Here is a 27397-nt window from a genome sequence, read left to right as displayed (position 1 = left end):
TTGTATGTTCAATCTAATTAAGTGCAATTGTCTATATTCATTTTTTAAGTTGTACTTTTGTTGTTTTTTTTAGTTGAAAGCTTTTAAAAAGTCTTTCCACTTAGACTAAAATGATGATACATGTTCATGATGCAGAATCGTCCTTGGCAAATAAATGAAGAATTTATTTTAAACTCAGCTTTGTTCACTCCTCATGTTTTTTTTTTAATCAAGGACCTTTACAGTTGTAGTCCCAAGTCTTTCTACAATTAAAAATTAAATGCTGTCTTCGGTGACGCATGGGAGTTTGCATCCACTTTGCTCCATAGTACTGTGCTGGTGAGAGTAGTATGGGATGATCTTCAAGATCATTATGCATGGATGGTTTTAAGGAACATCACGTGTCACTCTACAATATCAAAACTTGAAGAAACATGCCACACAACTGCCTTTAAAAAATGACAGTCAAAGTAATTTGTATGAATACATTTATTTGTTTTAATACAAGTCTTCTCAGCTTCGTAAACGGAAAGTGTGAGAAGCTGTTCAAACAAGTTAACAGAATGCAGTTTGTTTGAGGAATTCTAACCTGAACAATTAACATTTTTATGTTTATCTCAGAAAAGAACGAGTTATGTAATGTGATGATGCAACTTCGTAAGATGGCCAATCACCCGCTACTTCATAGGCAATATTACACTGTGGAAAAGTTGAGGAAAATGGCTAAGTTGATGAAAAAGGTAAGATTTCTGATCACATCTAAAGTTGCTCCAATTTCAAAATATTCTTCTTAATTTCTGTGATTTAAAATAAAACCCTAACTAGCTACTTCCAGCAAAGTTATGATAAATTTGAATGAAGTTCCTTTACAGAAATAAGTGGCTTTTATATAGCATTTATTGTTATGTACTGGCAAATTAAATGTCTTAAGTAAAGCTAAGACTAAAACTCACTCCCCTTTGATAGTGTATGATGGTTACATGACTGGGATGCAGAAAGGAGCCTTTAGTGCTAATTCATTCCATCCTCAGGAGCCCACTCACAGAGATGCCAACCCTGATCTCATCTTTGAAGACATGGAGGCGATGACGGATTTTGAATTGCACCATTTGTGTCAAGAATACAGTAGCATAAGAAGCTTTCAGTTAGAAATGGAGCTGCTTTTGGATTCTGGGAAGTTCCAAATTCTGGAGAATATACTTACAGAACTTAAAGAGGAGGTAATTTTCCAAACAATTATAATGTTTATTCCCTTTTGTTGATGATCATCTACTGAAGATAAGTTAGAAATAATATATGGATAGTTGCTTTTGCTGTGTTTTTATGTTGTGTAAGCTGAGCGGAGCATGCATTCAGTAAATATTTTTGCTGAGTTTGTCAACATCTCATGTTCAAGTATTGAGTAGCATGTTCAGGGCTTGGAAATGGATTGTAGGAACTCTGTTTCTGCCCTTAGCGCAAAAACTATTTTGGATAGAACAAACAAATGCTCTGCACAGAAGGTTTGTGATAGGAATGTGGGGAAGAAAAAGCACTCTTCAAGACTTATTCATAATGCAGGAAACTATCAGTTATATTTTTAGTCTCTTATATTCCAATTATATTAATTCATTAGTTAAGTCTTTGTACAATGCTATTTTCAATCTATAACATCTATTTGAATATAATTTTATTGGACGTTTTAAAAATAAAACAAATAGTTTGCACATCGTAATGCTTAACTCTCCGGACTTAACTATGGCCAACAGAATAGGACACTTACTAGAAAAGAAAACAAATGCCTGTGTGTGTATGCTGATAACTGATGTGTGCTGAAATAAAACTGAGAAGCTCCAGCTCTAATTCAATTTTATATCAATGCCTCTAATTTGATATTGCTTTTAGGGTTCCAGAGTTGTGCTGTTTAGTCAGTTTACTATGATGTTGGACATTCTGGAAGTATTCTTGAGACACCATAAACACCGATATCTTCGACTGGATGGCAAAACCCAAATCTCTGATAGGTAAAGTTAATGTGTATTTCACTTTATTGTACTGTTTGCATAGAACATACATTATTTCACTTAATTTCAGCATTTTGTTGACTCGTCCAAGAAATTGTAGCATATGCAATGGTCACAGTCATAGCAGTAAGTTACTGACTCAAGGTTGGAAACTTTCAGTTGGGTCTTAAAAAGCAGACAATTAGAAAAGATTTGTGTGTGCAAGTTTAAAAATTAAATGTGATTTTATATTTTATTTTAGTTCATCCTTAACAGTTTTGAATAAGTGCATAAACTATTTAAGAAGTTTCTTCAGGATATCTGTGCTTTGCAACAATTAAGTCGACAGTTAATATACTTATTTGTTTCAATAAAATGAATTATTGCCTTATTGGTGCTGCTTGTCAGGAATGCTTCCATGTTTTCTGCTTTCATTGATTCAACTTCTATTATTTGAGTATCAATTGCTCTTTTCCAAAATACCTTTTTATCAGTGCTGTCTTTTCAATTGTTTAAAAAACCTTTTCTCACTGTAGCTTGGCTTGCAAAACTTGAAAGAAGCATGCTTCAAGGCAAAGAGTACTTTTGATTTTCACAGAGGACACTGCTATTTGCTAAATTGGTCTGTTTTGGTCTAGGAATGGAATCAACAGGGTTTCAGTAGAGTCTAGTGTATCGAGAGATTTCCCTCAAAATATCTCAAAATACCATAAAGGACTAATTGCATGCCAAACAGCATAAGCAACAAGTGATAGATTGAGCTAAGTGATCCCATTACCCACAGGTCAGATCTAAGTCCTGCTACATCCAGTTGTGTATGGTGCTGCACAAGTAACACTTAGGAGAAGGTTCTACAAATATCCCCGTACTCAATGATTCAAGAGTTCAAAACACAAGTGCAAAAGATAAAGCTGAAGCGTTCGTAGCAATCTTCAGCCAGAAGTACCAAGTGATTGATCCATCGCTGCCTCCTCCAGTGGTCCTCAGCATTATTGATACTAGTCTTCAGCCAATCAGTTCACTCCGTGTGATAACGAGAAATGGTTGGAAGGACTAAATACTGCAAAGATTGTAGGCCCTGTCAACGTTCTGGCCATAATACTGAAAATTTGTATTTCAGAACTTGTCACTGTCCCAGCCAAGCTGTTCCAGAACAGTTACAACACTGGCATCTACCCGATAATGTGGAAAATGTCCTGTACATACAGCAGAGCAAATCCAACCCAACTAATTACTGTCTCATGAGTCTACTTTCAATCAGCAGTGAAATGATGGAAGGTATCATCAACAGTGCTATTAAGTGGCACCTGCTCAATGATGCCCAGTTTGAATTCTGCTACTGCCACTCAGCTCCTGACCTCATTACAGCCTTGGTTCAGACATGGACGAAAGAGCTAAATGCCTGAGGGGAGGTGGGAATGGCAGTCCTTGACCGAGTGTGGTATCAAGAAACTCCAGCAGAACTGGAATCGATAGATATCAGGTCAAACTCTTCACTTGTTGGTGTCATACCTAGCACATCGGAGATGGTTGTGGCTGTTGGAAGTCAGTCATCTCAGGTCCCAGACATCACAGCAGGAATTCCTCAGCGTAGTGTCCCAGGCTCAACCACCTTTGTCTGCTTCACCAATGACCTTCCCTCCATCATAAGGTCTGAAATGGATATATTTGCTGATGATTATACAATGTTCAGCACCATTCACGAATCCTCAGATATTGAAGCAGTCTATGTTCAAATGCAACAAAATCTAAACAATATCCAGGCTTGTGCTGAAAAGTGACAAGTAACATGCATTCCACACAAAACCAGGCAATGATACCTGTAATAAGAGACAATTTAATCTTAACCCCTTGACATTCAATGGTGCTACCATCACTGAATCCCCAAACATCAACACCCTTGGGTTACCATTAACCAGAAATTCAACTGGACTTGTCACATAAAAGCAGTGGCTACAAGAGCAGGCCAGAGGCTCGGAATACTGTGGCAGGTAACTCGGCACTGACTCCCCAACATCTTGGAGGAGAAAGTGAGGACTGCAGATGCTGGAGATCAGAGCTGAAAATGTGTTGCTGGAAAAGCGCAGCAGGTCAGGCAGCATTCAAGGAACAGGAGAATCAACGTTTTGGGCAATAAGCCCGTCTTCAGGAATGATTCCTGAAGAAGGGCTTATGCCCGAAACGTCGATTCTCCTGTTCCTTGGATGCTGCCTGACCTGCGCTTTTCCAGCAACACATTTTCAGCTCCCCAACATCTTGTCCCACTGACAAGGCGCAAGGCAGGAGTGTGATGGACTACTGTCCACTTGCATGGGTGAATGCAACTCCAACAACACTCAAACGCTTGACACCATCTCGGTTAAAGTAGCCCACTTTGTTTGGCATCACTCCCTCCATCACTAATGTTCAGTAACACCAGTATGTACTATCTACAAGATGCATTGCAAAAATTCACAGAAGATCCTTAGACAGCATCTTCCAAATCCACAGCAACTTCTGTCAAGAAGGATAAGGACAGCAAATACATGGGAACACCATCTACAAGTTCCCCTTCAGGCCATCATTGTCATGACTTAGAAATGTATTGCTGTTCCTTCACTGTTGATGGGTCAAAATGCTGGAATTTCTTCCCTAAGGGCATTGTGGGTTAACCTAGAACATTTGGACTGCAGCGGTTCAAGAAGGCAGCTCACTTCCACTTTCTCAAGGGCAGCAAGATATGGGCAATAGACGTGCTGGCCAGCCAGTGATGTCCATTTCCCACAAGCAAATTTTGCTTCAGCATTTTTTAGAAGTTGTCAGTGAATTTCAATGAGAGCTTTTCCTGAAACACCACCTTTCAGATTGAATGTTCCATTTCGTAACTGTAAAGTTCCATGCAAGCTTTTGACGACTTTGTTACTGTTTTCATTCTGAATGACTTGCAGAACTAAGCGCATCATGAACAATTGAATTGTATTAAAATACTTTTTGTTTTTTTCTATTTTTCTAATCTGAGGGTTTTACTGTGCTAATGTTATTTACTGCCAAGGTTTGCTCTTCCCTAACAAATCAAGATTTTTTTTTGTATCCCTGTTTGGTGAAGTTAACTACTTTGGAGTTAATGCTTGTAACTTTTCCAGGCAGGTATTTCTTTGAGGTGTTCCAAATTGAGATAATGTCTAAGAAATCTAGATAATGCAAGAGCCTGAATTTTCTAAAAGTACTTCATTTCACCTTTTTTTCTTAAAAAGGTGTCTGATCATTACTATTCAAAATGTGTTCATTCTATTTTCTTACTCGCTTTAAATGTTTGAATTCCCCTTAATAATGTGAGTATTTTAATCCTCTCTGAGGGGCGTTAATTTTTATGAACACATTTTGCATTTTTAGTTGTAAAATATTTGGAAGTGACTCTTTAACTAATTTTCTTTTTCAGAATCCACTTGATTGATCAGTTTAATACAGATATGGATATTTTTGTTTTCCTGTTATCAACTAAAGCTGGAGGACTGGGTATAAACCTAACCTCAGCCAACATTGTCATCCTTCATGATATCGACTGCAACCCCTACAATGATAAGCAAGCAGAAGATCGATGTCACAGAGTAGGACAGAAAAAGTAAGATGAAAAATTTCATATTCACTATTCCTAAACTCTAGACCTTAGCAGTGACACTTGTTTCAAAAGAACTTGTGAGCACAATGTTTTGGCTTTCCATTGGAGTGTTATAATAGTGATTCATTTAAATCTACATTTAGCATGTACAGCATGTAAACAGAGCCTTTGGTCCACCTTGGCCATATTGATTAGATATCCCAAATAAATCTAGTCCAATTTGCCAGCATTTGGCCCATACCCCTCTGAACCCTTTCTATTCATATACCCATCCAGATGCTTTTTAAATATTGTAACTGTACCAGCGTCCACCACTGCCTCTGACAGTTCATTCCATTATGCACCACCCTCTGCTTTTCCGCTTAGGTCCTTTTTAAATCTTGCCCCTTTCACCTTGAACTTATGCCCTCCAATTTTGGACAGCCCCACCCTGGGGAAAAGATCTTGTCTATTCACCCTATCCATGTCCCTCATGATTTTATAAATCTCTATAAGGTCACCCCTCAACATCTGATGCTCCAGGGAAAATAGTCCTAGCTTACTCAGCCCCTCCCTATCGCTCAAACCCTCCAACTCTGGCAACATCCTTGTAATTCTTTTCTAGAACCCTTTCAAGTTTCACAGCATCCTTCCTATAGCAGGGAGACCAGAATTGTACGTTGTTGGGTGGAAATTGAGCTAGTCAACCCACACTGCTTTTATGTTTTCTAGGAATTGGCTTTAGAGATCCATTGGCAGACATGTAGAAACCTGGAAGTGATCTGGGATTTGTGAAAAGATGGGTGACTAGTTCTTGCATTGCACTTTTTCATAATTTTCATAGTGTAGGAAGGAAAATTCTGATTAGATTTATTTTTCATATAATGCATTATGTAAAGGAGTGAGCATGAATTTGCTATTTGATTATGAACTTGCTGCTCACTCAAGTCCCTGCATGTTTAAATTTTAGAATGTTCCCTACCACAAGAAACTGCCAAAACAAGCTCACATTCCTTAATATTTTCATATCCCATTAATGTTTTATCTCTCTCTGTCCTTCCCCCAGTTCATTTCAGTTTAAAGTGGATGATTTTCCCTTTATTTACTTCTAACCAGCAACTCCATGCCCACCCCCCCAAAAAAAAACTAATACCAACTAGTTATTGTTACAGTCCTTTGAGTTGATGTAATTTCATGATCGCAAAATTCTTTTTTTGCCTACACCCATTTCAGTGTACCCCAGCACAGTTATACTACTAATAGATTCTCCCAATTGTTTTGTGTTTCTGGTCATTGAGAGAAATAGAGTGCAGACTCAAAGGACTCTATTTAAAGATTAGTTTCTACCTTTCAAACTTTCATTTACACTTTGGACTGGAATGACATTGAAACAGTTTTTACTACTGGGAATGCAAGAAAAGGGTTCAGGAAGGAGTGGATGGATTGGAGCCATTTTTATACCTAATCAAGAATTGCAATATTTTCATTCTTTTCACCTTCAGTATGACCTCGACTGTAAGACTAGAGCAGAGTGTGAAAGTGAGGACTGCAGATGCTGGAGATCAGAGTCCAGTTTAGAGTGGTGCTAGAAAAACACAGCAGGTCAGGCAGCATCTGAGGAGCAGGAAAATCCATGTTTCGGGCAAAAGCCCTTCGTCAGGAATGAGCTTTTGCCCAAAACATGGATTTTCCTGCTCCTCGGATGCTGCCTGGCCTGTTGTGCTTTTCTAGCACCACTCCAAACTTGACTCTACAATGTTCAGTGTTGACCAAAAAAATCTCTCATTAGGAGAAGTAAAGTTTAAATAACAGTATGTCTGTCTGTTTTCTAGAGGTATTACCTCAGATGCTTATTTAATTGGCAGACTTATAGCAGCTGATTTAATCCTTTATTTGATGTACTGTGTTGCTTTGCACCGAAGCATTTATGCTAATCTGTTTCTGGTTGATGGTGTCAATATCAAAGTAGTACAGTGCAACTGGCATTAATCTTGCAATACAAACATTTCATCTTGGAAGATATTGTAAGGTTAATTGAATCGTCACTGTGCTACACAATATCTATATTGCGAACACTTAAAGTAGCCTCAATATTGCACAGATCCAGTTGTTGTCAGAGGTGAGTCTCCAGCCTATCTTGTTCAGGCTTTGAGAGTAAGCAGCATTAATGTTTCGAGTGCAACAAAATATTAGATTCCCTAAGTTATCATATTCCTTCAGATATATTCTTGATATGTTTTTTCCTTTTTCTAGCTATTAATTCAGTGTGGGTTAGATTAATTCAATTTGCTGCTTGTTTCCCTGGATGCTGCCTGACCTGCTGCGCTTCTCCAGCAACACATTTTCAGCAGTAACTCTAAGGAGCCCTTTAAAGAAATTGAACTGTGTTTTGATATAACTTCCAACTCGTTTCAATCAGTAAATGAATGATACAAAATGTGTAGTAATTAGTATTTCAGTAAATCATAAGCTTAACATAGAATCTTTTCTGAAAAATAAGGGCTTTTCAACCATAATCATTCATATAAAACTGGACTTTATGAAAAGTGAGCTCTGTCAATTTTGGGGAATTTTGTGGAGGTTTTTGCTTCGTGAGGCTCTAGAGAGTTATTTCACTTCTCTGCAGCTCACCTCATTGTGTTTGCATCATATCGCTATGGTACTTCCCTTGCACAACTGTGTACTCGATGCTAACTGAAAGACTCGCCATTGCTAACTGAAAGACTCGCTCGATGCTAACTGAAAGACTCGAGGCTACCTGGAATTCATATTTAAACTCCTGTTGTGCACCAGTTCAAATGCTGTCAGTTAGGAGCCCTTCAAAGTTGCAGTGTGTTAATATCTCCCCAGAGTTGACACCCCACTTTGTCAACAGGTACTTTAGATTCTTGTTGGATGGGGTGCTGGACAGGGAAGTTAACTTCTCCAAGATCACAAGAGGGACACATGGCATTAGGCCATGCCACCCGGGTCACTGGAGTTCACACAGTTCAGACGAACATCCAGTACTGCAGAGGCAAGTTAGTAATTTTGTGTGCTCTTTGAGGATCAGTACTACCATTATCTTTCTATTGCCATCGCACACTCTCACTCTAATTCACCTACTGTACCCACCTCCTCCCAAGGATTATGTTCTACCACTGTTGCCACTGCATTGTGTAGTAACTTCCCTTTTGTTGTGCTTGCCACTGTTGCTCTACCACACCCCTACCCATTTGCTAATCCTATATGCCCCCACTACACTGCACACTCAATTACCTCAGACACCTCTCCCACTGTCCCACATCTACACTAAGCATTAATAACAACACTAGCCACTTTCACCTCAATTAATCTTTCTTTTTGTTTCATTCCAGGAGAAGCATCCCAAAATAGTTAGAAGATGGGTGGTTGGTGCCCAGTATATGTCACCTCACCCCCCCCCCCCCCACCACCAAAAAAAACCCACCACCACCAAACTAGCTCAACAGTGACACCATAGTGAATTTGTGAGCTAGAGTATAATAGGGAGCACATCACAGCACCTAGTGGAGAAAGAAGTGCTTAATTTGCTGGCATTCAGAGCTGCGAGATAATAGGAACCTGATATGCCCCAGGAAGGAGAGACTATCATTTGTAACTTTATCCAATGCGCAAGGAGGCACAGAAGCAGTAGGTGGTTTACCAGGCATTTGGTAAGCTGACAAGTTTGAGGAGTTCACCAATACTCTATATATCGTGCTTCCTCTAGCATGCCGCCATAGAAAACCAGATCCAGTTTGCTGGGTATATACACAGACCCCATCTGCCATAGTTCGATTTGAACCTTTTTCAAGATCATTCATCTGTGGTTCTGGGTTACCAGTCTAGTGACATTGCCACCACCCCATTTCCTCGCCATATCAACAAGATGAGGGAACTTGATCCTATTTCAAATGTTCTTCCTTCACAAGGAGACAGGGTAGTACAAGCTGGCACCCAGCAGAGGAGCAACTTTACAACCCCTGCAAAAGTCTTCCCTCAAGATAGTTAATAAGTGCCCAAGCCTTTCCTCTCCCTCACTCCCCACAATATCCAAGAAAGGCAAGATTGAACAGTATGAAGTGAGCTGTTCCAGAATTTTTTTTGTTGGGACCCTTGAAATGTAATTGCTACTTTTGCATTTGGGAAGAGTCTTACCAGCCTCATTACAGCCATTAGTATGATTGGTTTGTAGTGTTGAATGATGTGGTCAAGAGTACTTGTGGCCAGGATTTTTAGTTGACACAATAGCTCAATTCTTGAGATCCACTTAGAGCATTTTGTGATAATAGATACCCTTCACCTATACGATGGGGTGTCTTTGTAATTCTGTTGCTCTTTGAAGGGCCTCACATCACACAAATGGAGCCAACTATAGAGGATAAAAACATGAACACTGCCAACCGTTTTCATTTCAATGTGTTTGAGGATGAAAGGAAACACAGGTTGCACTTCACAGCACAAGATGCAGACTCAGCCTTTCAGTGTATGTAACTCCCGCAATCTTCATGTTCCTTTCTTCCTTGTCTTCCCTGTCAACCCCATTTTGCCTTGATGATCCCCACAATTTTATGCAGATTGTCTTATTTAACTGCTCATCTCATCTTCTCAAACCACCTTGTGAGAGGCGCTTGCAAATGTTGTTTCTGCAAAAATCACAAGGCTGAATCGTGAGGGGGGTGTATGTTAAGCTAGTTATGCTTGCACAAACAGCTGCTAGTAGCTGCATCTTGCGATGTCTGCAGAAGCAAGGCAGAATCATGAGGGTGATTACCAAGAAATAGCTAACCAAAAAGGGAGGTGGTTGACTGGTAGAAACAGATGTATTGACATGACAGTTGCAAAGGTCACTTACTCAGTGTTGCGTCAGCATAAGTAATGAGATCAAAGTTTGTGCGAAGATTTGTAGCTCGGGTGCTCGTTGTTGTGGTTCTGTTCGCCGAGCTGGAAGTTTTTGTTGCAAACGTTTCGTCCCCTGGTGAGGCGACATCATCAGTGCTTGGGAGCCTCCTATGAAGCGCTTCTTTGATGTTTCCTCCGGTGTTTATAGTGGTCTGTCCCTGCCGCTTCCGGTTGTCAGTTTCAGCTGTCCGCTGTAGTGGTTGGTATATTGGGTCCAGGTCGATGTGTTTGTTGATGGAGTTTGTGGATGAATGCCCCTGCGACCCCTAGGACTCATAACGGCACACAAACCAACAGCCACGCTCAGACAACAACTCACCAGAACGAAGGACCCGATACCCAACATGAGCAAAACTAATGTAGTGTACAAAATACCATGCAAGGACTGCACAAAACACTATATAGGACAAACAGGAAGACAGCTAACAATCCGCATACATGAACATCAACTAGCCACGAAACGACACAACCAGCTATCCTTAGTAGCCACACACGCAGACAACAAGCAACATGAATTCGACTGGGACAACACTACTATCATAGGGCAAGCCAGACAGAGAACAGCCAGGGAATTCCTAGAGGCATGGCATTCATCCACAAACTCCATCAACAAACACATCGACCTGGACCCAATATACCAACCACTACAACGGACACAGCTGAAACTGACAACCAGAAGCAACAGGGACAGGCCACTATAAACACCGGAGGAAACATCAAAGAAGCGCTTCGCAGGAGGCTCCCAAGCACTGATGATGTCGCCTAGCCAGGGGACGAAACGTTTGCAACAAAAACTTCCAGCTCAGCGAACAGAACCACAACAATAAGTAATGAGACTCAGATATCAAGGGGTGGGGGTGGGGGGTTGCACGCTAACAACAGTCCACAGAAGATGTGGTAAACCGATTAGATTAGTAATTGCACAGAGCAATACAACTATCACGTATGAGGTAAAAGGAGAGTACCGAGAGACTCAGCTGAACTGTATAAATTGTAATGTAACCTTTTGATCGGGGTGCCTACTTGTTAGACACTTGTCTTGCAAGAACATTTCATTAAAATTCGCTGCTTCAGAATTTGACTCTGACTGAAATGTATTGATATGTGAGCTTTGTTTCTCACAAATGTCCACCTACTGCTTCCTGGTGTTGGTCCCGGTCCCACATCTTAATCATGTACCAATCATTCACATCTTCTCACATAACCACCCATGCTCCTTGAAGTCAAGGTTGTGGTAACTGTTGATAGCACTCACATCTACAGTTTCCCTTGTGTCCCATCTCTTGTTTCTCACCATTTTACATTAATGGCTGCATTCTACACACACACACACACACACACACACACACACACACACACACACACACACACACCAGGACTGATTATTGCGTACTCCCGAGACTACAGAGGGACAGACCTCGTGACCCTGGGCACCCCAAACAATACCTGACCAATTCCAATCCCCTACTCTGAGGATGACCAATTTCACCATAGAAAACCCAGATGGCCTCTTCCTTCAAAGACAGCAATTTCCCTTCCCATGTGGTTGATGATCCCTCCAGTGTGTCTCCTCCATTTCCCGCACCTCTGCCCTTGAACCACATGCCTCCCAATGCAACAAGGACAGAACCCCACCCCCAGTCCTCGCCTTACACCCCATCAACCCCCGTATGCATGGCATCATCCTTCGCCACTTCCGTCACCTACAAGCAGGCCCCACCACTAGGGATATATTTCCCTCCCCATCCGTATCAGTATTTTGGCGAGACCATTCCTTCTGTGACTCCCTTGTCAGATCCACAACTCCCCACCAACCCCACCTTGCCCTGCCACCGCAAGAATTGCAAAACCTGCGCCAACACCTCCCCCTTACCTCCGTCCAAGGCCCCAAGGGATCCTTGCACATCCTGTACTTCCACCAGTGTCGTCTACTGTATCCATTGTCCGATGTGGTCTCCTCTACATTGGGGAGACAGGACGCCAACTTGCACATCGTTTCAGAGAACATCGCTGGGGCACTCGCACCAATCAACCAAACCGCCCCGCGGCTGAATACTTCAACTCCCCCCTCCCACTCCACTAACGACATACAGGTCCTGGGCCACCTCCATTGCCAAACCCTAACCACCTGATGTCTGGAGGAAAAACTTCTCATATTCCGCCTAGGGATCCTGCAACCACGTGGTATTAATGTGGATTTCAGTAGTTTCCTCATTTCCCCTCCCCCACCTAATCACAGTCCCAAGCCTCCAACTCAGCACTGCCCTCTTGACCTGTCTGTTGTCTTTCCTGTCTATCAGCTCCCTCCTCCTCTCTGACCTATCACCTTCTCTCCTACCTTAATCTGCGTATTTAATTCTAAGCTGCTTCCCCATTCCTCTCCAACCCCACCCCACCTCCCTTTATTCTCTCAGCCTCCTGGCTCACAAGCTTCATTTCTGATGAAAGGCTTATCCCCGAAACATCGATTCTCTTGCACCTCTGATGCTGTCTGACTGGGGTAGCACGGTGGCTCAGTGGTTAGCACTGCTGCATCACAGCGCCAGGGACTTGGGGTCGATTTCATCTTCTGGTGACTGTCTATGTCTGCATGAGTTTCCTCCAGCTGCTCCAGTTTCCTTCCACTATCCAAAAATGTGCAAGTTAGGTGAATTGGCCATTCTAAATTGCCCATAGTGTTCAGGAATGTTTAGGTGAGGTGCATTAGTCAGGGGTAAATATAGGATAATAGGGTAGGGGAATGGCCCGAAGAGGTTACTCTTCGGAGGGTCATTGTGAACTTGTTGGGCCGAAGGGCCTGCTTTCACACTGAAGGAATTCTGTGGGTTCTATGGAGATACCCTTGACTGACTTGCTGGTATTCCCAAATTGAACACCATCCCCTTTAAATGACTGAGAGCTACTTCAGTCGACTTTGAGACAGGACCATTTGATTGATACCTGTTCACTGTATTTACTCCGTACACTGCTGGCACATGATGTCGGTGTGATATTTATGTACTACACAGTGCTGTATAGCAGCATATCGACCCCCCCCCTTCCCTTAATTGGTCACTGCTGACAACAATGACAAGCTGTTTGGCATTATTTCTGTACCAGAAGGCTAAGCAAGACAGGAATGTGAAGTGGAAAACTATATTCTGATAAGGATGGGACGAGGCTGGTAAGTGTCTGATGCCAACCTACTGAGTGTAATTAAATTTGAGGACTGGCCACAATGGAGGCCAGAGGGGCACGCAGTGGGCTGGAGCTCCTAGGTAGCCACTCTGACTTGAATATCATAAATTGTCACTTCCCAGTTTCTCTGTGTGAAGATTAGGGATTAATGATGTGAAAGTGCAAGCAAATAGACCTCTTACTGTTCACTGGCAAAATTCTCAACTCACCATTCAAAATCTGGTTGCAGAGTTGGATTTCTCTTCTCAACATAGAGAATCTCAAAGTTTGTGAGAAGCTTTACTATACTATTATACTACTATTATAGGACAAGCCAAACACAACAGCCAGGGAATTCCTAGAGGCATGGCACTCATTCACAGATTCAATCAATAAACACATCGATCTGGACCCAATATACCGACCACTGCAACGGACAGCTGGAACTGACAACCGGAAGCAGCAGATTCAAACCACTACAAATGCTGGAGGAAAGATCACAGAAGCGCTTCACAAGAGGCTCCCAACCACTGAGGATGTCACCTAGAGAGGGGACAAAACGTCTGCAACACAAATTCCCAGCTCGGCGAATACAACCACAACATAGAGAATCTCATTTGTCTAATCTCACTATTGCCCATAGGTTTCAGGGGCCTGGAGAATTTAATCTATAAATTCCAGTAAAATTAGAATAGAATCTGTAGACAACTCTGTCGATATTTGAATGCTTGTGTTCCAAAATTCCACTACTGTGGCCTTAATAATTCCATCATAGGGGCAGCAAAGCATGATGATTATTTTTCAGCTTAGGTTTTTTAATAGTAATTTATTTATTGATGAATAATGTACATCAACAGAATTAGCTTGCAAAAATATGCCTCCACCTACTGTAACTACCCTTCCATCTCAGTCCTGGATTAATGTAACCCAGGATCAAGATGATTCAGGTAGTGCATCTTGATTAAAATTTGAGGCTGATTTTATTAGATTTAAAGAGTTATGTTTTGAGGTAATTCACTTTCTAATTTATGGTCCCCAGGATTTTATTGTCATTTCCAAGTATTTCATCTACTTTTTTACCACCACCCTGGCTCTTACTATGGTACACTGAAGAGTACATACTAGATGCAGATAGTTTTCTTATAACACCATAGTTCGGTTCCTGTGCAATCTTGTTTTATAAGAAATCCATGCAATACCAGCACCATTTTAATCTAATGGAGCCGGAATTGTGTTATAGCCAGTATAGTACAAAAGTCAGTCTAAATTCAACAATCGTGTTATAGCCAATTCATGTTGCAGAAACACATGTTAGAGGAGAACCATCTCTAGTGAATTTTAGATTACTACTGTCTAAATTCTGACTCCGTGCAACAATGGTATCAAGGCATATTTGACATCGAAAAGTGACATTTTTGTTATTTCAACTGCTAATATTTTACCACAGTATTGTTACTGCCTTATGCAATCAAAAGTAAGAATCAAGCATCTTGGTCATCAAATTCAAATAAACCTGGTGGACTTACAACCTGGTCTTAGAGTCATAGAGATGTACAGCACGGAAACAGACCCTTCGGTCCATCTCATCCATGCTGACCGGATATTCCAACCTAATCTACGTCCATTTGCCAGCCCATATCCCTTTAAACCCTTCCTATTCATATACCCATCCAAATGCCTTTTAAATGTTGCAATTGTACCAGCCTCCACACTTTCATTGACAGCTCATTACATATGTTCACCACCCTCTACTTGAAGAAGTTGCCCCTTAGGTCCCTTTTACACCTTTCCCCTCTCACCCTGAACCGATGTCCTCTCGTTCTGGACACCCCCACCCCAGGAAAAAGAATTTGTCTATTTATCCTATCATGCCCATCATGATTTTATAAACCTCTATAAGATCACCCCTAAGCCTTCAGCCCTCCAGGGAAAACAGCCCCAGCCTATTTAACTTCTCCCTATAGCTCAAATGCTCCAACCCTGGCAACATCCTTGTAATTCTTTTCTGAACCCTTTCAAGTTTCACAACATCCTTCCAATAGGAAGGAAACCAGAAATGCGCGCAATATTCCAAAAACGGCCTAACCAATGTCCTGTACAGCCGCAACATGGTCACCCAACTCCTATACTCAATGCTCTGATCAATAAAGAAATGCATACCAAACGCTGCCTTCACTATCCTATCTACCTGTGACTCCACTTTCAAGGAGCTATGAACCTGCACTCCAGGGTCCCTTTGTTCAGCAACACTCCATAGCACCTTACCATTAAGTGTGTAAGTACTTCTAAGATTTGCTTTCCCAAAATGCAGCACCTCGCATTTATCTGAATTAAACTCTATCTGCCACTCCTCAGTCCATTGGCCCAGCTGATCAAGATCCTGTTGTAATCTGAGGTAACCTTCTTCGCTGTCCACTACACCTCCAATTTTGGTGTCATCTGCAAACTTCCTAACTATATCTCCAATGTTCATATCCAAATCGTTTATATAAATGATGAAAAGTAGGGGACCCAGCACCGGTCCTTGTGGCATTCCACTGGCCACTGGCCTCCAGTCTGAAAAACAACCCCCACCATCACCACCCCCTGTCTTCTACCTTCGAACCAGTTCTGTATCCAAATGGCTAGTTCTCCCTGTATTCCCTGAGATCTAACCTTGGTAACCAGTCTTCCATCGGGAACCGTGTTGAACCCTTTACTTAAGTCCATGGAGATCGTGTCCACTGCTCTGCCCTCATCAATCATCTTTGTTACTTTTTCAAAAAATTCAATCAAGGTTGTGATTTTGACCTTGTCCAAACCCAGTCCAAAACCAGCACCTCCATATCAGATAAAAAGATAATTTTCAAATAAGCCACAACATGCTTACTGCTGCTTTGGATTCTTGTCAGTTGTGCTTTCCAAAAGTGCATTTCCAAACAATTAATGTACTTTATATAGTACTGCAAAGTGTTTGTTTGAGTTCATAATTATTGTGATGGACTAAGTTTTCACAGACAAATTTGTAGTTATACTTACTGTTTTCAATTTTTTGTAATGATGCTGTACTTAACTTCAGAATTTGCAATGGATCTTTCCAGTCATTTGTTAGTGAAGAAATGATTCATGGTTTAACTATGTTTGAAACATTACGAAGATGAAAATGTTGTACAGCCAGAGTAATGAAACATGTTCAGAATGTTGGGTCAAATTTTAGGTCAGAAGTAGTTCACATCTGAAGTTGGAGGCTCGGTGTTCTAACTGCCATAACAGATCTATTTCAAGCACTAGGATTTCAGTGTAAACAGTGACATTTTCCAGATCTTCCATTTAAAAGTAGCAGAGAGACACATGCAGGCTTGTTAATGAGGGGAAAACAAATTTTTTTTCAACAAACAGACTATCCATCCTAATAGGTAAAGCTGATGCAAAAACTGTTGCATTATTTGTAGAGATTGGATCAGTATTTGTAAAGGAAGAATGTGGGATCCATAAAAAATTCAATCTTACTATTTTATAACATTTTTATTTCATTTGTAGGGTAGTGCATGTTGTAAAACTGATCAGCAAAGGGACTATTGAAGAATCCATGCTTAAAATTGGTGAACATAAATTGAAACTAGAACAGGATATGACTTCAACAGAAACAGGTGAGTTATGCAATTGAATATCCCACTTTTTTTCTTTTCTAAATGCAAACTGTGTCCCAATTTCAGTTAGTTTGCCATCTAGTAGTATTGGAAATAAAAGTTGACTACACAGAACAGAAATGTTTTTCCATATACAAAGCTCTTTATTTAAATTCTGTATTCTCTTGGACCCCATATTCCATGAGAATGTATGTTCTCTTGAGGAAGCTTACGAGGTGGAATTGCTTTGCATTGAAAACATGGCAGGATTGTAGCTACCTCCCAGAAATTAAATGACACAAGGGTGCATTTGAAGGTGGATGCCATTTTATTGGGACTGGTCTAAAAAGAAGCAGATTTTAAGATAGTGTAAAAATAGTAAGTTGGGGATTTAAACTTTCTCAATATTAACTGGGATAGACAAAGTGTAAAAGGCTTAGAGGGGTCATAATTTTTAATGTGTCCAGCAGAACCTTGTAAGCCAGGATGTAGAGTGTCTTACAAGAAAGAGGGCCATTCCATGCCTGCCACTACATAGGAAGCTCCAGCCGGAGCTCACCTGCTCTGCCCATTCTTCTTTTTTTTTTCTTCCCCTCAGTGCTTCTCTTCTCCTTCTTCTCCTCCTTTATCCCTCTTTGACTTCTGGCCTCCAGCGAGTGACAATTCCTAGCCTGGCACAATGGCCTCCCAGCGTAATGACCTTCCGCAGCGGCCCCCTTGTAAGGTGCAGTGACCCGACCTGGCACAGCAGCCTCCTGGCATGCCATATTGTCAGTGTGGTATGGAGCCAGGTCCCAGTGTGGACTGGAAGTTAGATGCCAGCATGGTCAGCTCTGCTGAACATTTATTTCTGTTATGCTAGACCATTTTATTTTCTGTATTTTCTACATCTTGTAGCAAACAAAACTGTGCCTCGGTACTTTTTGTAGCTAAGCTGTTGCTGTAATTGGCTACGTATAAACGTTTGACTATACTCAGAGTATTTGTGACAGTGAAGGCTGTCTGTTCTTCTATTCTGATTTTCGGGAACAAAGCTAGATAAGTAGTGGAAGTTCAGTGGAGAGCGTTTCAGTGATGATGACCATAATCCTTGCTGGTTATGGTAATCATGGAAAAGGACAAGGATGAATTGGAAATAAAGGTTCTGAATTGGGGGCAGGTTGATTTTAACATAACAGGTTCTGACTGAAGTGAACTGGGAGAATCTACTCATGGGAAAATCTGTCAGCAATTGGAGTCTTTCAAAATGGGGCGATGAATGATAGGACCATATGAAGTACAGTTGATCAGAGGCCCTGATATGTCTATATTCCCAGATTCTTGAAAGCAATAAATCAGGTGGTTGAAAAAACATATGGGATACTTAACTTTGGGGTGAAGCACTGAATATAAAGCAGCAAAGTTATGATGGAGCTGTATACCATAGTAGTTAGTTTGCGGATGCAGTATGGTGTGCTGTTTTGGGTGTCTCACAATTGGAAAAATATGATTGCTTTAAAAAGGTTGCCAAAGAAATTTGCCAGTATGTTCCCTGGGCAGAAATCTTTCACATATGAAGGAAGACTGACTAGGCTGGGGTTGTTTTTGTTTGAGCTGAAAATGTGTTGCTGGAAAAGCGCAGTAGGTCAGGCAGTATCCAAGGAGCACGAGAATCGACTTTTAGGGCATGAGCCCTTCTTCACAAATGAGGAAAGTCTGCTAAGCAGGCTAAGATAAAAGGTAGGGAGGAGGGACTTGGGGGAGGGGTGTTGGAAATGCGATAGGTGGAAGGAGGTTAAGGTGAGGGTGATAGGCCGGAGTGGGGGTGGGGGCAGAGAGGTCAGGAAGAAGATTGCAGGTTAGGAAGGTGGTGCTGAGTTCGAGGGTAGGGACTGAGACAAGGTGGAGGGAGGGAGAAATGAGGAAACTGGAGAAATCTGAGTTCATCCCTTGTGGTTGGAGGGTTCCTAGGCGGAAGATGAGGCGCTCTTCCTCCAACCGGCGTGTTGCTATGGTCTGGCGATGGAGGAGTCCAGGACCTGCATGTCCTTTGTGGAGTGGGAGGGGGAGTTGAAGTGTTGAGCCACGGGGTGGTTGGGTTGGTTGGTCCGGGTGTCCCAGAGGTGTTCTCTGAAACATTCCGCAAGTAGGCAGCCTGTCTCCCCAATATAGAGGAGGCCACATCGGGTGCAGTAGATGACGTGTGTGGAGGTGCAGGTGAATTTGTGGCGGATATGGAAGGATCCTTTGGGGCCTTGGAGGGAAGTAAGGGGGGAGGTGTGGGCGCAAGTTTTGCTTTTCTTGCGGTTGCAGGGGAAGGTGCGGGGAGTGGAGTTTGGGTTGGTGGGGGGTGTAGACCTGACGAGGGAGTCATGGAGGGAGTGGTCTTTTCGGAACGCTGATAGGGGAGGGGAGGGAAATATATCCCTGGTGGTGGGGTCTGTTTGGAGGTGGCGGAAATGACGACAAATGATACGATGTATATGGAGTTGGTGGGGTGGTAGGTGAGGACCAGTGAGGTTCTGTCCTGGTGGCGATTGGAGGGATGGGGGGGCTCAAGGGTGGAGGAGCGGGAAGTGGAGGAGGAGCAGTGGAGAGCATCGTTGACCACATCTAGGGGGAAATTGCGGTCTTTGAAGAAAGAGGCCATCTGCGTTGTTCGGTATTGGAACTGGTCCTCCTGGGAGCAGATGCGGCGGAGACGAAGGAATTGGGAATATGGGATGGCGTTTTTACAGTGGGTAGGGTGGAGGAGGTGTAGTCTAGGTAGCTATGCGAGTCGGTCGGTTTATAGTAAATGTCCGTGTTGATTCGGTCGCCCGAGATAGAAATGGAGGGGTCTGGGAAGGGGAGGGAGGAGTCTGAGATGGTCCAGGTAAATTTGAGGTTGGGGTGGAAGGTGTTAGTACAGTGAATGAACTGTTCAACCTCCTCGTGGGAGCACGAGGCAGTGCCAATACAGTCATCGATGTAGCGGAGGAAAGGGTGGGGGTGGTGCCAGTGTAGCTGCGGAAGATGGACTGTTCCACATATCCTACAAAGAGGCGGGCATAGCTGAGGCCCATGCGGGTGCCCATGGCTACTCCTTTATTTTGGAGGAAGTGGGAGGATTGGAAAGAGAAGTTGTTCAGAGTGAGGACCAGCTCAGTCAGTCAAAAGAGGGTGTCAGTGGAAGGGTACTGGTTGGTACGACTGGAAAGGAAGAAGCAGAGGGCTTTGAGTCCTTCGTGATAGGGGATGGAGGTGTATAGGGACTGGATGTCCATGGTGAAGATAAGGCATTGGGGACCGGGGCAGCGCAAATCCTGGAGGAGGTGGAGGGCGTGGGTGGTGTCCCGGACGTAGGTGGGGAGTTCTTGGACTAAGGGGGACAGGCCCGTGTCGAGGACCTCAAATTTACCTGGACCGTCTCAGACTCCTCCCTCCCCTTCCTAGACCCCTCCATTTCTATCTCGGGTGACCGAATCAACACGGATATTTACTATAAACCGAATGACTCCCACAGCTACCTCCCACCCTGCCCACTGTAAAAACGCCATCCCATATTCCCAATTCCTTCGTCTCCACCCCATCTACTCCCAGGAGGACCAGTTCCAATACCGAACAACCCAGATGGCCTCTTTCTTCAAAGACCGCAATTTCCCCCCAGACGTGGTCGACGATGCTTCCCACCACATCTTCTCCACTTCCCGCTCCTCTGCCCTTGAGCCCCGCCCCTCCAATCGCCACCAGGACAAAACCCCACTGGTCCTCACCTACCACCCCACCAACTCCATATACATCGTATCATCCATCGTCATTTCCGCCACCTCCAAACGGACCCCACCACCAGGGATATATTTCCCTCCCCTCCCCTATCAGCGTTCCGAAAAGACCACTCCCTCTGTGACTCCCTCGTCAGGTCCACACCCACCAACAACCCAACCTGCACTCCCAGCACCTTCCCCTGCAACTGCAAGAAATGCAAAACTTGCGCTCACACTCTCTCTCTCTCTCTCTCTCTGAGACTGAGGTCAACAAAACTAGTAGAGACAAAGGTAGGTTAGATAAGAAGAAATGCCCTTTTTTATAGAGGAGCCAGTAAACAAGGGACGTGGATTTTAAGATGGGACTTGAGGAAGAATTTATTCACCCAGAACTCCTTGCCTGAAAGGGTGGTGGAAGCTGGAATCATCAGAGCATTTTAAGAAGTAGTTGATCTTTTGAAGTACTATATCAAACAGGTTTATGGGCCAAGTGCTGGAAAAATGAGACTAGAGCGGATAGGTGCTTGATGATTGTGTGGACATAATGTGCTGAAAATTGTAAAACTTGTGACTCTAAAAAGAATAATGTACTAATCACGCAACATCCAATCTTCTCTAATTCTATCCTTCATTCCCTGCCGCCCTTTTTTTTAGAAAAGGCTTTATATGATTGTTATCTGTTTCAGAGAATGCCAACTGTAAGCTAGCATTTCCAGGGTTTTGCCTTGCCTGTCTTCAAAATTGCTGTAGATGTTGTTAAATTTGCCCTAATCTGAATTTCTTTGTTTTTAAGGAGGCGAGGGGAACATTCCACTTAATATAGCAACTTTATTGAAGACTTCATTGGGATTATAGCATTCAGCCGCACTTTTCTACATCCTCCATAAGCATCGTTGTGTTAAGTCAACGAAATTCTACGTGCAACACAACTCTGAGAAAGAATGTATAATGTAATTGGAACTAGTGAAATTGTCAATTAACAAACATTTTTTATTGTATGTGATGGAATGTGCAGTTTTTAATGAAAAAATAGGAGTGGGGACTAATGTATGAGAATAATGAGAATTTGTCATATTAAAACACTAGAAATAAATTTCCATGTGTATTAATATTGTATTGCTGTAGTTCCACTTATAAGTAGGCTGTACTGAAACAGCATGATAAAACATTGGTACTATAGCATTACAATTCAACATTTTCTGTCCTCCTCCAAAGTCTTTTTTCATGTTTACAATTATTTTGTCAGACCAGGCTACTTTTTATGTGCTAATTCTATTTTGGCCTATATTCCTCAATTAATTGGCTATAAAGAGGAATACATTGCTCATCGGAATCCTAAACAAAGAAAATGTTCTGAACCTATCAGATGTAAATTTCATTAATAAATCCTTAAGGAGTGAAGAGAGGTTTCTCAATTTGTGGTCATTTTTAAGATTTCTATGGACTTCTTAACTTCTAACCTGCGTGTTGTCCCAACAGTTGGATTTTTTTTGATTTCTCAGGTTTGTGTTGCTTTGTGTATTCATGATAGTGATTACTGTACCATCTTTGAAACAATATTTGCTTTGTTTACTTGATCTGTTATATCGTTGCTAGCTGAAAATGAGAAATTAAGTGCAAATAAAGATTCTGCAGTTTTGAAATATAGGTTCTAGTCCTAAAGATTTTCATTTCTGTTCGCTCTTCTGCTCAGGATCATAAGGTGTGTTCTCTGTTGCTGCTTGTTATTATAGGTTGGAATTCCCTCTAATCCACTGATGGAGAAGTAAACCATCAGTTTCTCACCATTTCAAGAAAAACTTGGCATAGTAAAGTGATCTCTTCCTCACTTTGCTTGATTCCGGTCTGATTTGGATGATTTCCCAGCAACAGTTGTGTTCTTGTTGTCACCCACAGTAGCATGATAAGCTTTGAGTCTGTGGTGGCTCTGCAAGAGCGACTCACCTGGTGCCATTCCCAAAATGTTTCCATGTAGACCTGTAAATCTTTTCCTTTCATATGCTTACCAAATTCCCATTTTAAACGCCAAGACTGAATCTGCTTCCACCACACACGCAATGCAATTCCAATCACTCACTGCATAGAAAGACGTTTCTCTAATGTCATCATTGGGTTTTTTGCCATTCAGTTTAAGTTGTGGTCTTCTGGTTCATGACTAGTCTAACAATGGAAACAATTTCTCTATCTGTTCACACTCAACCCCTCGTGACTTTGAACACCTCGATTAAATCCTTCAACATTCTTCAGGGAGTACAGTCTTAGCTTTCACAATCTGTCCACATAACTAAAATCACTTGTTCCTCAAATCTTTTTTTGCATGCTTTCACAGCCTCAAGTATGGTGCTCTGAATTGGGCTCAGTATTGCAGTTGAGGGTCAAACAATGTGTTTTAAAGATCATCGTAATTTTATTACTTTAATACATCTGCCTCTATTTGTGAAGTCTAAGATCCCATTTGCCATTTATGCCACATTTCAACCTGCAATCTTGCAAGATTTGTGAACATTTATGCCCCCACCCCTGCTGTTGCAACCACTTTACAACTGTATCCTTTAGATTATATTGCTTCTCATTCTTCAAAAAAAAGCCACTTCACAAATTTCTGCACTAAATTTAACTTATTCTACCAACCTGTTTCTGCCGTCTTAAAGTTTGTTGATGTACTGTTCACATGACTGATTTTTGAGTTCTGTAAATTTTAAAGTTGTGTCCTATAAGCCCGATAAGCAGAGGTTCTTTGCAGTTCTGAGAGTATGGGCCTGATCTGAGGCAGGGCTGACTGCAGGGAGATTAGGTGGTGGCACATGGCTGCGAATGTGGAGCCAAGGATCTGGAAGGAGAACCGCTTCTAAAGGTTTTGAATTTGTAGTAGGCACTGGTTGTCCTGTCCATTGCGGGTCTGGGAAGATGTGGCCCTGAGCTGTGTTGCGGGTCTGGGAAGAGTGTGGCCCTGAGCGGAGTTGCAGGTCTGGGAAGAGTGTGGCCCTGAAGCCCAAGTCTAAATCATTTAATACTGTATGCATCAAGAAAGCAGTGGTTCTAATACTGACCTCTTTAGAAATTTGTAACATCCTTGGAGAGAGAATAACAGTTAATGGTTTGCTTTAGTATGACTCTTTATGAACTGAAAGATATTGGAAAATGTTTTGTATACTTTTGACAGATGTAGAGGAGGAGCAAGAGGCCAAATGGCGTAGAGTCCCAGTGCAACCCCAGGTAGAAGGATTGTTAATGCTGGTTAGAAAAAAAGAGATGTAAAATTGGTGTAAATTAAGGTGTGCAAGGGAGAAAATGGGTCCATTGTTTTTCTCTTAGTTGAGTACTACTGGTGAATTGCTGGAATTTACTAGCACAGTACGTGGTCAAAGCGGAGTTGCTGAATATATTTAAGAACTAGATTCTAAAGCTCAAGTTGTTAAGAAGTATCAAGTGTAAGAGAATGGTGAGAGATGGACACCTTCATGGCTGATCCTGTATGTTGGAACCACTTGGAAATGGGTGAGATCCTAAATGAATATTTCTTGTCAGCATTTATGGTGGAGAAAGATGCACAACTTAGGAACTCTGAAGTAATTCGTGATGTCTTGAAAAGAGTCCGTGTTACAGAAGAGGAGATGCTGGATGTCTTAAAATGCAAGAAGATCGAGAAATCTTTGGGACCTGATCAAGTGTATCCCAGGATTGTGAGAAGGTAGGGAAGTAATTAAGAGTCCCCGAGCAGAAATATTTGTATCATTGACAGCCTCTGGTGAGGTGCCGGAATACTGGAGGGTGACTAATGTACCATTATTTAAGAAAGGATGCAAGGAAAAGCTTGGGAATACAGACTGATGAGTGTAATATCAGTGGTGGGTAAGTTGTTCAAGAGATTCGAAGCGACAGGATCCACATGTATTTGGAAGGGCAAAATCTAATGGGGGATAGTCACCATAGCTTTGTGCATGGGAAATCATGTCCCTCAAATTTGAGTTTTTTAAAGATGACCAAGAAGATAGATGAAGGCAGAGCAGTATACATTGTCAAATTGACTTTGGACAAGCCTTTGACAAGATACCACATGGTAGATTGGATAGTAAGATTAGATCACATGGGCTGGAAATGTGTTGCTGGAAAAGCGCAGCAGGTCAGGCAGCATCCAGGGGCTGGAAATGTGTTGCTGGAAAAGCGCAGCAGGTCAGGCAGCATCCAGGGTGCTGGAAATGTGTTGCTGGAAAAGCACAGCAGGTCAGGCAGCATCCAGGGTGCTGGAAATGTGTTGCTGGAAAAGCGCAGCAGGTCAGGCAGCATCCAGGGTGCTGGAAATGTGTTGCTGGAAAAGCGCAGCAGGTCAGGCAGCATCTGATCTCCAGCATCTGCAGACCTCACTTTCTCCTCTTAGATCACATGGGATCCAGGGAGAGCTAACCAGTTGGATACAAAACTGACTTGATGGTAGGAGACATGGATGTTTTCAAGACTGGAGGTCTGTGTTCAGTGATATGCTACAAGATTCAGTGCTGGAACCACTATTCATTTATAAAAACAATTTGGATGAGAATATAAGTGGAATGGTTAATAAATTTGCAGATGACACAAATTGGTGGGTTAGTGGACTGTGAACAAGGTTGTCTAAGAGTACAATGGGTTCTTGATTAACTGGGCTAGTAAGTCAAGGAATGGTGGATGGAGTTTAGTTCAGATAAATGAGATGTTGTATCTTGGTAAGACAAACCAGAGCAGGACTTAAACAACAGGGCTTTGGGCAGAGTGATGAACCAAAGGGGTGCAGGTACATAGTTTCTTGAAACTGGTGTCACAGGTAGACAAAAGTGGTGAAGGTGTATGGCATTCTTGTTTTCATCAGTCAGCAATGAGTCCAGGAGTTGGGATGTCATATTTCAGCTGTACAGCACATTGTTAAGGCCACTTTTGGAATAGAATTCTGGTTGCCCTGCTACAGGAAGGATGGCATCCAACCGGAAAGAATGCAATAAAGACTTAGAGGATGATACTTGGACTGGAAGGTTTGAGTTCTAAGGATAGGCTGGAACATTTTCTTTTTCCTGGAGTGTAAGAGCTTAGGGGGTGACCTTAAGAGGTTTATAAAATCATGAGGGCCATCGATAAGGTGAATAGCCAAGGTCTTTTCCCCAGGTTAGGAGAGCCCAAAACTAGGGGCCATAGGTTTAAGTTGAGAGGGGACTTGAGGGGCAACTCTTTCATGCAGAGGGTGGTGCCTTTATGAAATGAGTTGGCAGAGGAAGTGTTGGTAAAATTAGAAATTTGGACAGATACATGATAAAAGGTTTAGAAGGGTATAGACCCAAACACATGGAACTGGTTCAGTTTAGGAAACCTTGATGGCATAGATGAGTTAGGCCGAAGGGCCTATTTCCATGCTGTGGGACTCTTAAATCACATTGAGTGGTGGAGTGGCCCTGATGGGCTGAATCCTTCTGTTTTCAAATACAAGGATGCAAAGCACACATTTAGCATCTGAACAAAACCATCCACCTCTTTGTTTAGATCCCCTTTATGATCCCTAATTGACTCCATCTTTTTATCGTTTTGCTATTTCAATGTCAAGAGAATGCTTTTAAATTTTAATATTAGATTCCAGTTTCTCACCATCTCATGGCTTACTTCCTTATCGCTTTCTTAACTTTTTATGTTCAATCATATTCTTTGTATTATGAATTGACGTCTGTGTTTAGCACCCTTTTTATCCCTTTCGTTGGTGTAGGTTTTTCAGTGACTATTTAGAGGAGTTCTCACAGTTTACTAAATGCCCTATTTTAATTCATCTTTGTGGATAAAATTGACAGTCCAGAAATGAGAAAATACCTTTTCAGGACCAGTGAAAGGATTGAACAATGATTACAAAGTTAGTCATTTCAAAGCTATTCAACAAGGTGTGGCTTTTGATGGGTTCTTACGTCAAGATTAATAACATACAAATGGAAGTATTTGTTCAATTGTTATTGCAACTTTATTGCAGATTGCATCTCTAAAGCAAAGCTTTGGCGGCGTGTAGAGTGACTTTGGATGTGTGCATATGGATTTCCAATGCTGCTGACTGCTGCAGTGATGGTGGTGGTGGTGGTGGTGAACAGGCAATTTTGTCGTATTTACCACTAAAACTCTGGCCCATTCATAATGTTTAAAAAGCCATCAACAGTCTTCTTTCTCTAAAGATAAACTATTTTAGAATCATAATCCCGACAGTGTGGAAACAGGCCATTAGTCCACACAAGTCCACACTTACCCTCTGAAGAATAACCCACCCTATTACCCTGTAAACTCTTAGTTTAGACATTAAATGCCTTGGATGAAGAAGCATATTTAATTTAGCAGTGTTCATTTAAAGATGGTGGCATTACCTTATTTTAGTAGAAAATGATGTCATGCATTTTCAGACTGGTAAATTCTTTGTGAATACTTTAAATATCCCCACCACTCATTCAGGCATGTTACCAAAAAAACTTTGTT

The 27397-nt window shown here is 42.0% G+C and overlaps 1 protein-coding gene across 2 annotated transcripts in view; it reads left to right on the top strand.

Moving 5' to 3' along the window:
- LOC122539496 (SWI/SNF-related matrix-associated actin-dependent regulator of chromatin subfamily A containing DEAD/H box 1-like) overlaps nucleotides 1–22576 on the top strand; it is a 123248-nt gene extending 100672 nt beyond the window's left edge. For both annotated transcript variants that reach the window (XM_043674403.2, XM_043674404.2), the window contains 6 exons: nucleotides 601–719; nucleotides 1011–1199; nucleotides 1864–1982; nucleotides 5380–5562; nucleotides 17116–17225; nucleotides 21723–22576. In XM_043674403.2, coding sequence (XP_043530338.2) covers nucleotides 601–719; nucleotides 1011–1199; nucleotides 1864–1982; nucleotides 5380–5562; nucleotides 17116–17225; nucleotides 21723–21784 — 782 coding nt within the window. In that variant the 3' untranslated portion in view covers nucleotides 21785–22576. The remainder of the gene's footprint in view (nucleotides 1–600; nucleotides 720–1010; nucleotides 1200–1863; nucleotides 1983–5379; nucleotides 5563–17115; nucleotides 17226–21722) is intronic.
- Nucleotides 22577–27397: the final 4821 nt, after the last annotated feature.

Source organism: Chiloscyllium plagiosum, unplaced genomic scaffold (genome assembly GCF_037043375.1).
Source record: "Chiloscyllium plagiosum isolate Xiang-an unplaced genomic scaffold, Cpla_swu_hap1 HiC_scaffold_36, whole genome shotgun sequence".
In the NCBI taxonomy this organism is placed as follows: domain Eukaryota; kingdom Metazoa; phylum Chordata; class Chondrichthyes; order Orectolobiformes; family Hemiscylliidae; genus Chiloscyllium; species Chiloscyllium plagiosum.
This window is presented reverse-complemented; position numbering and strand designations above follow the sequence as displayed.